Source organism: Mauremys mutica, chromosome 3, assembly GCF_020497125.1.
Source record: "Mauremys mutica isolate MM-2020 ecotype Southern chromosome 3, ASM2049712v1, whole genome shotgun sequence".
NCBI lineage: Eukaryota > Metazoa > Chordata > Testudines > Geoemydidae > Mauremys > Mauremys mutica.
This window is the reverse complement of record NC_059074.1, coordinates 13,685,104-13,699,361: the sequence shown is the minus strand read 5'-3', so window position 1 is coordinate 13,699,361 and position 14,258 is coordinate 13,685,104. Positions and strand designations below refer to the sequence as shown.

Below are 14,258 nucleotides of genomic sequence, written 5' to 3'. Positions count from 1 at the left end.
GGTCCAGAGCTGCAGCCTGATCCCCAGCCTGTTGTAATCACTGAGAGTCTTTCCATGGACATCAGCGGCCCTTAGCACAAGCCACTGGTGCATCAAGCCATAGAATCACCCTTCAGAATCCACTTGCTTTCTCAGCATATTGGGCAGGAATCACTTCCCATACATGCTGCCTGCACCCAAACCACGGAACAGGTCCTAGCCATGGGAAGAGCCAGCCACCAGCAGATGTGTTGTCTATGACAAAGACAGAAGGTCAAACACCGAATGGAGCAGATGGCACCTTTCTCTGCCATACCTGGTGGGTCTGTCCCATTATGCTTTGGGAACACTAGAATAGCTAGTCATAGCAATGAGGTATTTGCGAATTGAGGAAACACACACGCAGTGTTAAGCACCAGTTGATGATTCTATGCCTTTTATTATTTCAGAAAATATCTTTGTTGAGAGTTTGCTCACAAAAGCCATTTAACAAAAAAAATTCCATACAAAATTGGTTTTTATTTTTTAAATGACAGGGGAAGAATAAAAACGTGTGTGTGTGTCAGGGGGGGAGTTGAAACGGTTATCCAAAAAACCAACCCCCCCAAACCAAAACAAATTAAAATACACAACAAAGGAAGAGAACGTTTGCACTAAAGCATAAATATGGAAGAACAGAATTTTCCTTGAGTTTCTTTGTTGAAGTTTGGTCCGCAGAATTAAACAGGTTAAAAAGAGAGATACAAGGACCCACCCAAACTTTGCGTCTTGTGTCCATCCCTCCCTCTGGTAAGAAGTACACATGACATAGAGAGACGAGTGACCCAGTTTATAGTGTCAATATAAAGACTGCCAACTTGAGCCATCTGTTATGCACTCAAAGGAGCTGCTATAGCCGTACAGTCAGACAGCTGTAGACACCCTCTACTATAGAGAGAAGTCAGCTGTAGCTGCAGCTTCCAACTACTGGACTCCATAGTCAGATGTAGCTGTAACTCCAATCCACTGGAATGAAGACCACCCACCTACAGATTTCATGACTAGTTCTGAAGAGAGACCATCCTCCACTTAATAGAAAAACCAGGGAGAAACCTATCCCTTATTCGCTACACCTGTGTATGATAGGCAGGGAAAAGTCATCCTACAAAAATACAAACTTTAATGCCCCATTGAGCAAGGAAGATTCATTCAACAAACTTTTTTTAAAAAAAGATACTGATCTGCAAAATGCTACATTCTCCCCAACTTCCACCCCTCTAAGATCCATCTGGGACAAGGAGAGGGAGAAGAACTGCTGGTTCTTAAGAGACTTTGCCACAGCCCAGGTGAGGAGGCATTCTGTGCTCCATGCAATTATCACAACTTGGCCTCATCTCAGGGATCCTCCCCTCCCAGGGATTGGTGATGGATGCAAGCACTGAGGAGTGACCATGATCCAGGTGGGTTATTGCACAACCCAGGAGGGAGTGGAGTAGCGGTGCTATAACACTGAATCCGGGACCCAAGTCCCAATTCTGCATGATCCTGAGTGCCCTCAGCTTTCTAGCAGATGGGGGCACTCAACCTGTTGCAGAAGATGCGCAGCACTTTGTGTGATGGGGCCCAAGAAGAGGACTCATTCGAGAAGTGGGTCTCCCCTTCCCCCGGCGCTCTGCCCCTTTGTACGTGGATTGGTCAATGAAAGAGTTTACACTAGAGACTGGGAAAGAAAAGAATCCACCTCTACAAGGAGGAGGTTTCTCCAGGCTAGAGAGGAAGTTTTGGTTTGCTAGGAAATGCAAGGAGAGCTGCACCAGTGACTGCAGAGCCAGGGACGGTATGTGCACTGGAGGAGAGAGGAGCAAGAGTTTCTGTGTTGGGAGGGATGGGATGGGATGGGAGCTCCTCCAGCCACAAATGACCCCAGCGATGCCTGTGAAATGGCAGCCAGGGGGCATCACTGCAGGGGCCAACCGATCTAGGCAGAAAAAGGGAAGGGGATTTTAGCCACCGAGGAAGGAACCATTCTACAAATCGAAAAGACATAGAGAATGAGGGGCTACTTCCAGCGTGAACTGTCCCTTTCCCCAGTGACTAAATATGGAACATACACATCAGACATATACACAGAGCCCGAGGGCACAGAGCTATTGAGGCAGCGCATAGGCAAGAGAGTACAGACTATACCGCAATGTAAGGCACTTGGTATATAGAGACAACGAGCTACTTTACGGCCTCGCAGGCTTGTGCCAGAGGAAAGGCTACCTGGAGCAGGGCAGGCGGGGGGAAGGAATCATTCAGCAGCCTGGTTTATTTGGATCTGACAACAAGCCACCTTTTAACCAGGAGGCTCAGCTCCTCAGCTGCAGTAAGTCTCTGACATCAGAGGAGCAAGGCAGCTCCGGCTCTGGAGAGATCTGGGGAGCAGTCACTCCCTGCAGGGCTCAGCGATCCCCTCCCGGCTGGGAGCAGAAGAGAAAGGGGAGAGGTATGGAAGGGTGAACGGTGCTAGGCCCGGGGGCCAACAGCTCGGGTCCCAGCTCGCTCGCTGGTGTAACATTCTTTTCCCGCCCGGTTCCGCTGCTCTGCCCAAGCGCTGGCTTTGCTAGTATCTGTCCCGCCAGGGCTAAGGAGGGACAGTCACAAGGTGTTCCCAGGGGCTCTGCTCCAAGATACTGGGGGAGCGGGAGGAAGATCCCTAGGAGATGCTAGCTAGTGGCTCTCCTTTGACATTCAAAGCTGCATTCAGGCTCCCAGGTATTCTGTCTCCCACACTGGCAGCCTCTGCCTGTGCTGGGGAGAGAACAGGTGTGGAGAGGACTCAAAATCTGTGAAAGCAGCACAGCCAGCCCGTTCCTCTCACCACCCCAAAAAACAAAAGGCCAGAGAGCATGAGTTACAATCACCTCCAGTAAGGAAGGCCACAGGGAGCAGCATGAAACAAGTCAGGAACATTGTGTTTGGTTTATTCTGGCCCATGTCACTCACCCCAGCTAGGAAGGAAGAACCCTGATCCCAATCTGCATTAGAAGAGATTCCATGACACTTCACCCCTGCTATCCCCTGCCTGCCTCTCTCCCTGCCTCTCTGGGAGCAGCGACACCCTCTCCACGCTCAGCCAAAGGGAAATGCTACCCATCACCCCAACAGAAAGGGCAGCTGAGCCAGCTTTGCCAAGAGGGAAGCTCCCACCCCAACGAAGCAGAAGGGAAGCACCAAGTCACCTCACTGCACTGAACCATGCCCACTGCAAAGTCTGGCTTATGGGCACCTTCCTCCGAGAGAAATACCCTCTGCTGCAGGGCAACCTGGCAAGTCTTGACCAGCGCGTGGCACTGACAGAGCCCTTCAAGTGGGACGGCTCCATCCATTCGGAAGAGGGCAGTGGACAGAATCAATGGGCGCTCAAACAATTCCCACACGTCTCCTTCCAACATACGCAGCCAACAAGGGGTCGAGGGAGAGTGATCGTATGAAAGAGGCGGCCTCTGAGGTAGATTTGAGACGATTCCATCCACCAGCTGGGGAGGGCGGTGGCATGGATCGGGCGAGAGGCACTCCCACTTCCACAGGCTGCTCTCTGCTATTCCCACCCAGCCCAGGAAGGGATGCATGGGCTGGATCCCGGATTAACAATCCCCTCAGGGGATATGAGGCCTGTGAAGCGGAAAGACAGAAGCTGGTGGCTGCAGCTGGAGCAGAGAGGGCACAGCTGGCCTGGGATGGCAGGGGCAGCTCAGGGCAGCGGTGAGGCATGAGGTGAAAGGCCCCGTTACAGATAAACTCTGAGTGGCAGGGAATCTGCTCTTCTGCATGCAGCACGAGTGCTACGCAAACACAATGCCACAGGATTAAGCCAGCACTTAGGTGAGGTAAAGCGGCACATCCTGAAGGAGCAGTGAGGTATGGGACCAGGGCTGACCTGCTGGTGGGGGTCTCAGGGCTTATACATCCTCAACTGAGTTTGGCCTGAGCTACTCCCTGGGTGACATCATCCCAAGTAAGGCACTAGGAATTGCAGGGCAGAGGCAGAGCCCAGTCACCGCACCTAGGGGAGGGAGAGAGGTGGGCAGAACCGGCCTCAGAGCTCATCTCCTGCCGCAGACTGCTAGGGATGCCACTTTCCGGAACTCCAGCACGATGCAAAGCACATCTAAGGTCACCTCCCTGTGCCCTGATGCAACAGGCCCAATCCAGACCTGGCCTGCCTCTGCAATCCTGCTGGATGCAAGGCTGCCCTGCAGTTCACCCAGGAACTCCAGCCGTGGCAACACCACCGAAGGATGCCACCCTGATACTGAGAGACGCTCTGCGCACAGGGCATGGCTCCCCCAGCTCCCAAAACCTCTACCCTCATGGTCACCAGGCACCTTAAAGCAGCCGCCTGCCCCTCCAAGGCCAGGACGCAGGGCAATGCCCAGAGGGAAGGGGAAGAACCTCCTTTAGAAAAGGGATTGTTTGCTTGGAACCATCCCATTTGTAACAAAAACACAAAAGGAAGAAAAAACACTCAGGAAGAGGGGGAAAAAAATTGCACGCTGATTGACGATAAAACTGAGAGGAAGGAGAGGACGGGAGGTTTGGGTCTGGCTCCTGCAGGCCATGTGACGGAGCAAGGTTTTTTGGTTTTATTGCAAATGGTCTGGGGTGGGGGGGGTTAGAGATGAGACTTTCCAAGCCATTCAGCACCTGGGAGGCCGAGGGAGGGGCTGGTGCTTAGTCCTGGTCTCTCGCCCTCCTCCCTGGCAGACGAGCCTTCAGCTCTACGGAGACTTGAGCTTCTTGGTGCGCGGGGAGGTTCCGTTCTCGGCTTTCACCACTCCGTTTTCATGGTAACCTGGGGGCAGGGGAGCACAGCGAGTCAGGGACACTCGACTGGGGCCTCACTGGCCTAGAGGGGGCGAGCGCTTAGCGCCAGGGGTAAGAACTGTCATGTCCTCCGCTGCTTCTGCCCTGGGCTCATGCAGGATTGCAGAGGGACATCAGCACCCTGCAGCCCTTCTTCCACCTTGTGCCGTGATGCCACCAGACCCTACGGGGTCGGGTTGCCTCATGGAACGCTGTCGCTCCTGAGCAAGGCCCCAGCACAGCCTTTGGGGCACGACGCTGCTGGACAGGCAGAGTGGGGTTGCCAGGCATCCGGTTTTCGACTAGAACACCTGTTCGAAAAGGGACGCTGGTGGCTCATTAAAAGTCCGTTCGGTGGTGCAGAGGGATTAAGGCAGTCTCCCTGCCTGCCCTGGCTCCGCACAGCTCCTGGAAGCGACGGCCAGATCCCTGCGGCCCCGAGGCTCAAGGGCAGCCACGGGGGCTCAGTGCGCTGCCCCCTCCCCGAGCACAGCTCTGCAGCTCCCATTGGCTGGGAATTCTAGGACAAAGCTGGGGCCCCGATGGCTCCTGGCCATTACTGATCCCTCTGCAGCAGAGGAAGGGACCCGATGGCAGCCTGGGCCCTTACCTCTCGCCCCCAGCTCAGCCACACACGGCCCCGCTCTCAGCACCCCACCCTGGCACTTACCTGACTCCCTCTTGACAGGCTTGGACTGCTGTTTGGTGAGGGCGGCTGCTCTCTGCCTAGCGCTCTGCTCGTCCCGGTACTCCCGCCAGCGCCGCAGCTGGAACCGGATGAAGTGCCACATCATCCAGGCCTGGAAGAGGCACACCAGGGACAGCACAAACATCCTGGGGGGCGGGGGCGGGGGCAGAGAAGAGTCAGGCTGAGAACGGAGCAGAGAGGCTGCAGCCAGGGGCCCTGCAGCCACTTCCAAACCCAGCCAAGCCAGCTAGTAAATGGCCCGTCACACCCAAAGACCACAGCGATCTCAACGCTACAGAGCCCGGTGCTCTCCAGAGCCCACAGACCAGTCCTGTGAGGACACCTGAGGGGAGGGAGTAGTTGTCCCAGGTGCCAGCCCCGCCGCCAATTTTTGCTTAGGTACAATCACGCCTGCCACGTCCCTAGGCTCCTCTCTGACACCAGGAGGGAAGACACGGCCAGACAGAAGGAGGATTCAGGTTGACCAGGTCCCTTAAATTGCAGTTATGGCTAGAAAAGGGATTGTACGTAAGTGCCACCTCCTTACATGAGGGATCTCTTCATCCCTCTACTGAGCAAACAAGGATTTTTTCTTTTCTTCACACTACGGTTCACAGACAATTTTGCTGAGCCTCAAGACAGCCTAGCATCCAGCTTGCTCGCTCAGCGTTATGTTGCATCTACAGAACCCTCGGTACGGGAGAAGTTCCAAGCAGCAGACAGTTGGATTTTCAGACCCCTCTGACTTTACAGGCCCAGGCCTGGGGAGTCGAGTGGGAGTAGATGGGTAGAGAACCTGAACACGGGCATCCCTACTGCTTTCATCAGTCCCCTTCCTGACTACGTGAGCACGCGTTAAGCAATCCGGCAGAGCGTTTCAGCCTACGGGCAGGAAGCCGACGGAACAGCACGTGGCCACGTCTTACCTGGAAGGCAGAGTGTTGAAGTTTCCTTTCTCGAGGTCGAATGCCTGGTTCTCCACCCGAGCCAGCCCAAAGCCAATGACCAGCACGGAAAGGGTGAGGGTGAAGAGCCGGGTGACCACGAACACCACTGCCCAGGCATTAAACCTGTGTGAATTCAAACAGGAACGTCATTGGGATGAGCCTGCATCCGCAGTGGGGGCGCACACCCAGCCTACCCAGAAGGGCAGCAGGAGTCACGAGACACAGACATTCAGGCCAGGAAACGGCCTCAAGACGCCCAGGAGCAGCACGTTGTTCCTGGGGACCCACCTTTAACAGGGTTGAACTTTGGGTAAAGAGAGGTTATTTCAGCCTAGGAGTGCTATGCAACTGTCACAGCCGGCCCCCTTCCTGCAGCCTCAGCACGGGTGCCATTGCCTGAACAGGCCACGCGTGAGATGGTCCTGCCAAGTCAAGCAGGAGGCAGGTTGGCTGGTGCCCGTGCTGAACAGGATGGGCAGAGCTTAAGTCCCCAGGGCTATCAACCTTCCACTCCAGAGCACATCACTTGGTGCGTGCGCGTAGGGTCTCCTGGCACATTTGCCCACAGTTGGCACTAGTGAATTTCAGGCCCAGGGGGACTTTGGGTCTGATGCCCTTTGCTGTGTGTGGTCATGCACCCCACTGCAACAGGAGCATCAAACGTCACCACCATTCCAGTATCTTTCTATATTCACTATTCTTTGTGTTAGGAAAGCGCCCTGCTGCCCTAACTGAGATCAGGGCCCCACCGCGCTAGGCCCTGCACATACACCTAGTGAGAGTTTGTCTTGATGAGTTTAAATAGACAAGACAAAGGGTGGGAGAGTAAAAAGAGGCATGGGGAGAAGATGGGACTGGCCCAATATCTCTCAGAAGGCCAGCAGCAGAGCTAGGGATAGAACCCAGGTCTCCTGATTCCCAGGCCCATGGTCTATCCACTAGACTACACCACCGTACATGACTACACAAGGTCCCAGGCCCTTCACAGGCTGCACTGATCAGGTGTTCTTATACCTACCAAATCAAGCCTGGAGTTAATCCAGCCTTGAGTGCCCTCTTCATACCTGTGCTGTGGAGATCTCCCAGCCCACTCCCAACAGGCTAGTCAGGAACTGTAGCACCCATCACCTCCCCCTCCAGCCCCAAGGTGAGAGACCCCTTGCAGATCCGTTCTGGAGAAGGACGACAGACTCCCCTGCTCCCCCTAGACTCCATTTGATGACAGCTCCGGCCGGCAAGGGGCGAATCTTTCCTCTCAGCTCGGTGTACTTACAGCTTCTCGTTGTTCTCATCCGTGAAGTAGAAGAGACGGGCCATGTGGAAGAGGAATTCAGCAAAGTACTGCAGCAGCAAGAGGATGAGCCCCAGGCGGGTTAGGCTACAGAGAGAAGACGCAGGCATTGCCATACTGGAACAGACCTGAGCTCCAGTCAGTCATCTACCATATTACCACTACTTGGTGTTTGTTCGGCGGACTACATGCTTCAGTCAAAATCAGGACCCTGTTACGCTGGGCCTTGGACATACACATGCCTGCCCCAGATAGGTTACAATCGAAATAGACATGACACGGTTTAAGGGGAAACCGAGGCACAGAGCCCACTATCACTGAGCAGATCGGTAGCAGAGCCGGGAACAGAAGCCAAGGTCTCTTGAATTGTAGTCCAGCGCACTAGTCACTGGACCCTGCTTCCTCTCACATAGGCTGCGTGCTTCACAGGAGGGCGTATGAAAGCCTTTAGAATGCATTTGTCCAACTGTGCAATACCAACCCTGTGAGAAGGACTTTCCTGACACCAAAAAGGGGATCACACCTTCCTGCCTGAGACCAACAGCTCGCAGACGTTTGCGTTGTACGATGCTCTGAAAGTATTAGGTGCCGGCATGTCATCCGTCCTAGCTGACGTGTCATGACAATATCTTCATTCCTAAGAGTAGCTATTATCCTACTTGGAAACTGTTAGCTTCAGTAACACACTGAAGCTGGGAGTTCCACAGGCTAATCATTTGTTGCATTTATTGCTGGTTCTTAAATCACCTCCCTTACTCAAGTCTCAATGTGTTGGCCAAGATTTTCACAGCGACTAGCGATTTTGGCTGCCCAACCCTCAGCAAGTACTGAGCACCCGCCCTTTGGAAACCAGGATTTTCCCATCATTCTTAGCAGGCCCCATAAAACAAACTCCGCAACACTCACTGTAAGAGGTATGCTCCAGCTATATGCATCAGGTACAGGCTGATGTACCGCAGGTGACGAGGAATCTCCTCCTGGCAAAGGAACAAAGATTTAAGATGAAGCTCAACCGTCCTCACTTGGAAATCTGAATCCGTGCACACAATGGAGCAGCAAAGCACGGAGGTAAGTCCGGGGCTCTCCCTGCTCCTCCAAGATTTGTGGAGCGCTCCCAGTGGTACGTGCAACGTCATCCTGCGGCCGTGAAGATTCCACCTAATCGGCCAGGTGTAAAGGCAATGTGGTGGCACGGGCACCTATGCCAGCTGAGAGAAAGCAGCTGCCAAGCTCGCTCTCAGTAAGTCTAAGGGGAACGTGCAGCAGCCGTGCCTTTCCCAGCCTTGCACTTCTCCCCAGGTTCCACGCACGCAGTCTGGCATTTTGCTTCTTAAAGCTACTGCAAATCTGCTGGCCAGCGGTTCCACCGGATGAGGCAGCCTTTGCAAAGCCTGCAGCGTGGCTTGTCCGGCACTCACCTTGCGCACCTTCTGGAAGTACAGCTCAGGCAGTGCATGCAGCCAGTAGGCCAGCTGGCAAAGGTAGAAAAACTTCACCTGGAACCTGAAACGCAAGGACAGGACAGGTGAAAGCCTAGCAGGCAAACCAAGAGCTCCAGATTGGAAGTTCAAGGTGTGTAAATATTCCCCATACGATGGACTGGGATGGGGCATCACCCCTTTGGGGGTTGCGGGGAGAACTCCTCTGAGCAGAAAGCACATGCCCTGAGCTGACCCCTGGAAATCAAACCAGCTACTCCAGTCCCCGCCGGGAAGAAGACTGCCCGATCTACTACGCCAATTAACTCAGCAGAAGGTATGTCCCCTGCTGACTTTCCCCGGAAGCCTCGGGCAAGGCAGAGAGTCTGCAGGTTCCCAAACAGTCTGGGGGACGAAGGTCAGGATCGGGCTAGTTTTTTTAATCTCTTATTTGAGGATTGGGAAAACGGCACTGGCCTAGGGCCTTAGGCAAAGAAGTCAAGGGGTTCCCGCTTTTCAAGAGCTAATCGCTATGGCACCCCAGGAATGGGAGGGAAGAGAGAGGAGAATTTGCCAGCAGCCAAAATGGAACATTGGGTGTCTGCTGGCAGGCCTGGCAGCCTCAGACTCGTTCTGGATTTGGCCTGCGGGTGCTACAGCTCTGTTTGTACTGCACGGGGCACCGCAGAGCACTCCACGCCCGACTGTTTTGCACCTGCACTAGGAGCCGGTTCCCCACTAGCAGTCAGGGGAGTGCGCACATAGGAAGGAGGGGCCAGATATAAAGGTTTAATCATTCACGGGATCCAGGAGTCCTGGGCCAGGACAATGTAGAGTCACAGATTTCAAGGCCAGGAGGAGCACTGTGGTCACCTCCTCGGCTGACCTCCTGCATAACACAGGCCAGCAAATTCCACCCAGGGATTCCTGCATCCAGCCCCTAACCCCACTGAGCTCCTCCTGGGGATTTAGCATGGAAGTGGGAGCCAGGAACCTCCTAACTTCTAACCCCAGCTCTGCCGCTGAGTAGCTGGGCAAATCCCAACTTCTCTGCCCCCATTAGCATCCTAACGAGTGGACAGATGACTCCTGAGTTTCTGAACCCATGGTTCTCAGACATTGGCTATACACTGACTGGAGCTCCCTCTTTCTGGCTGGGTACCTATCTATCCCCCATCCTCACAAACCTTCCCAAATTCACTGTTACAGCATCCCTATGAGAAGGGGAGAATTATCCCTCATTTTACAGATGGGAAACTGAGGCACAGAAGTTAAGTGACTTGCCCGAAGTCACTGGGAGCTCAGAACTGAACCCAGGCCTCTCGGGTCCCAGACCACCGGGGCAGACGTGCTCTGAAGTGCCTGATCACACAATGCCCACCCCCCGCCACCCCCTGAATTTGTTTTAAGATTTCAAATGTCCCCCAAGACCTTTGTAGAAAGCAGGGTTTACCGGAAATCCCAGCATGGGAAGGGGCTGTGGGATCCTTTGCACAGTGCTTTGAAAATACACAGCAAGGTAAATGCTGCCTATTCACATGGCACTGACTCTCACGCCACGTCCCCACATTAACCTAAAAAGAGGAAGGAAGCGGTCAGCTGAAGAACAGAGCGCTTACGGGAGAAAAACATGAGGGTAGTTTTCCCACCAGCTTCTCGGGTTTGATAAGTATCCTTCCTGAAAGAGAAGAGGAGAGGCAAGTTCTAAGCAAAAGAAATCATCGGCCCGTGTCGGCGCTGGGGTTACCCACGTCAGTGCCAGTTCTAACCGCACGGGCTAAATGCCGGGTCAATAACGAGAAACCGAGAAAAGGGGTCTGGAGGCTGGATACTTTCAGAGCGGCTGCAATTACTACAAGCTGAAGCACGTTAAGAAAGGCCAGCGTTAAGGTTGCCAAAACACTGCCATTCTAATAGGCTTCTTACGGCTGTTAATAACTTTGTCCAACTTCCACATAACGGGGCTGCACCTCTCCAGGTCTCCTCTGCATCTGAAGGGGAATTGAAATAAAGATTGAGCTAAACTTCTTCAGCCATTTTTGTACGCAGGGAGCGTTTTCTGTGATAAAGTTGCTGCAGCCCAGCTAATCTCTCAGTGGGAAAGGGCAGAAACCTGATAGTTCAAGGACAGAGATGGTTCCATTTGCCTTTTAGGGATCCAGTGAAAGATTCCACCAAGCTATAAATGGCTTACAACAGTGTGCACCATCCGGCCAGCGCACTGAACGAGCTCTGGGTCCGGCAGAGGTAACCGGATGCGATCTTGTAATTAAAATCCATCATAAGCCCAAAGGGATGAAGCTCAAGTTATGTCTCAGTGTTTCTTTGTGCTCCTCTGCGGTCACTTGTCTTGGACTGTAAGATCTTTGGGGCAGGGACGCTCTTTTCGTTCTGTGTTTGCATTGTGCCTAGCACAGTGTGGTCCTGGCTCCTGGTCCTTGCCTGGGGCTCCGGGATGCTAGGATGATACAAATAAATAATAATGCTTGTGCAGGAAACCTGAACTTGGACAGTCCCCCGTTTATTTTATAGTGCTTTGCTCTGCAAACTTGAGTGCTCTTTTAATGCAGCATCTTTGCATGGAATCCATATTTCCTTCGGTTTGCCAGACATGTGTCTTCAACACTGCAGGCTGCTTTGGAATTGTGAGATACAAGTGGCTCAATATTCGGGGCTTGTCTGCACGGAGCAGCTAGTGTGCACTAAGCCAGGGTGTGATTTTACAGCGCAATAGCTACCTTGCGCTAGATCCTCATGTGGACACACTGACTGGGCACCTTGGAAGCGTATTAAGCTGAAGCACACTGAGGTGCTGTTAGTGCAGAGTAAGAGTGTCCACACAGGGGGTTAGTGCAGATTGTCTGGGGTGCACACTAACTTTCTCGCCGTGTAGACAAGCCCACGCTCCCAAACCAAAGTAGGGTGACCAGATGTCCCGATTTTATAGGGACAGTCCCAATTTCGGGTCTTTTTCTTATATAGGCTGCTATTACCCCCCACCCCGTCCCGATTTTTCACACTTGCTGTCTGGTCACCCTAAACCAAAGGGAAATCTCTTCCCATCAACTCCCCCTCCCTTAAGGAAAGTGCGGGAGAACAGAGGCACCCTGGAGCCCAACAGATCTTGGCTTTGTCGGACATAATTCCACCTGGGGCCAAATTGAAGTTGGGGGGAAGTTGGGATCTGGAGGCGAAACAGGCAGCCAGGGCCAGCTCTGACACTTCACCCTCATTTACAGCGTCTTCTCTGCAAAACCACCGTGGAGCCAGAGAGAGGGGCTGGCTGGGGGACAGAGCACACAGAGCGAGAAAGCTCAGAAGCTTCTTTCAGTCAGCTGGCGCGCCCGCTCCTCGGGGCTCCCTGCCACAGCAGCAGCTTGGGATGTTCACAGAGGAGGCTGCAGCCCCCAGTTAGAGGCAGGAGGGCGGAAGGGGACAGAGGAATAGGAGGAGGAGTATGGGGAGGTACTGAGACTTGGCCAGGGGCGGGAGCGGGCAGCCAGCTTCAGGCTTGGAAGGACAGTCCTGGGCCTTCCATTTCAGCTTCTCGGCCCGGTCCTAGGCCCTGACGCAGCAATTCTAGCCCCTCTGGGTTCAGCCCTCACCTCTGCAACCACCTCCCTCCCAAGCCACCTGGGCACGTGCAAGCTGATGCAGGGGCAGCGCCCCCACAATATTTCCATTGCAGGGGCTCTAGCCCCCCTGCCTACCAGTCCTGCCACCCCTGGCTAACGGCAATGTCAGAAGCAGGATGGTGCTGGCGGGTGAGGAGACTGTAGCCGTGAAGCACTCAAACAAGAGGGATGCTGCTAATTCACTCTCAGGGGGCATAAGAGATGCTGGAGGATGGACAAAGTCTTTTTAACCCTACAGACACCAGCCTTTCCTGGTGGGAGGGAGAGGGGAGCAGAAATAGGTACCTACATGAGCAGTCTCCAAAGGTTTAACGCTGCGCTGACGAGAGACAGGGTGGCCACTGCCAGCAGCGAGAGAACAGGCGCCATAGGGCGGATGCAAAGCCAACGGTCGCTTTGCCACCTATTTCAATGGCCCAGGCCCCATATCGTTCACAGGAGCATCCACCAGCCACAGGCGTCTCAGGAATGAACGGACTTTCAAGTAATACAGGCTGAGAGAGAGGGATGCCCCGTGATTGGATTGGCGTGCGAAGCAGTGCAGGTCGGGAGGGGCTGGCAGGGCCAGGTGAAGCTCCCAAAGGAACATTTACTCGGTGGTTTTAATTAACTGGAAATGAAAGAGGCACTGGGAGCCCTGAGCCCATTGCACCAGGCTGGGAAATTACATGGGTCAGAAACAAAATTACAGTGAACCTGCTTTTTATTTTTATTTGTTAAATGAAGTGTCCCCATCTCTCCCCCCGCCCCCGGAGATAGTGAGCAACAAGAACATTAACCCCTTACACCCTGGCTAATTCTTAACAGTGGAGAACAGCCAGTTCCTTGGTCACAGCCATCTCCCACCCACCCACCCACTGCAGGTTCCTGATACCCACCTCCCTCAGGCTGGGGCCCAGCACTGTGGAGGTGAGTTACATCTGGAGGGGTAAAACTGGGGTGGAGCCAGCCGTTCTGGAGGTGGAGCTGGGGCCCGAGGTAGCATGCAGCTGTCAGCCTGCTGGGAAGGACATGGGTGCTAGGGTGGTGGCGCAGGTGCTGTAGATGGAGTTTAGGGTTATTTACCGAGGGGCTGGAGTCGCATGTAATTTGCGACAGTGAATAGTCAGTTACTATCCAGCACTGGCTGGATACCACATACTGGGGCATTCCTGACATTGGGAGATATGAGAGGCTTAATACAATTAAGTGGTTAAAGTGGTAACTCTCTCTAGTAACTGTTAGCACCCTTTCAATTCTCTGCATGAAGCTTTTTGTGTGGGACCTGTATTTAAGAGCAATCCAAACATACCTCCCCTCCACACACACCCGGCTGAGTTAGCCTTGCCAGGAGGATCCTTAACTTTTGCATTGCCTGACTTTTGTCCACTGCATTTATGTTCTGTGGCATTAAAGTTGAAATTATGTAGGTTTCGTTTGGGATTTTTCAGAGGAGAGAGGGGCATGGATGGGGGACACTGACTAATGCTTTAA

The 14,258-nt window shown here is 53.6% G+C and overlaps 1 protein-coding gene across 2 annotated transcripts in view; it reads right to left on the bottom strand.

The window, feature by feature from the left end:
* Nucleotides 1-387: 387 nt before the first annotated feature.
* Nucleotides 388-14,258, bottom strand: part of TRAM2 (translocation associated membrane protein 2) — a 47,864-nt gene continuing 33,993 nt past the window's right edge. For both annotated transcript variants that reach the window (XM_045009019.1, XM_045009020.1), the window contains exons 5-11: nucleotides 10,770-10,828; nucleotides 9,151-9,235; nucleotides 8,639-8,709; nucleotides 7,715-7,819; nucleotides 6,421-6,564; nucleotides 5,477-5,640; nucleotides 388-4,795 (exon numbers count right to left, since the gene is read on the bottom strand). In XM_045009019.1, the coding sequence (XP_044864954.1) occupies nucleotides 4,722-4,795; nucleotides 5,477-5,640; nucleotides 6,421-6,564; nucleotides 7,715-7,819; nucleotides 8,639-8,709; nucleotides 9,151-9,235; nucleotides 10,770-10,828 (702 nt within the window). In that variant the 3' untranslated portion in view covers nucleotides 388-4,721. The remainder of the gene's footprint in view (nucleotides 4,796-5,476; nucleotides 5,641-6,420; nucleotides 6,565-7,714; nucleotides 7,820-8,638; nucleotides 8,710-9,150; nucleotides 9,236-10,769; nucleotides 10,829-14,258) is intronic.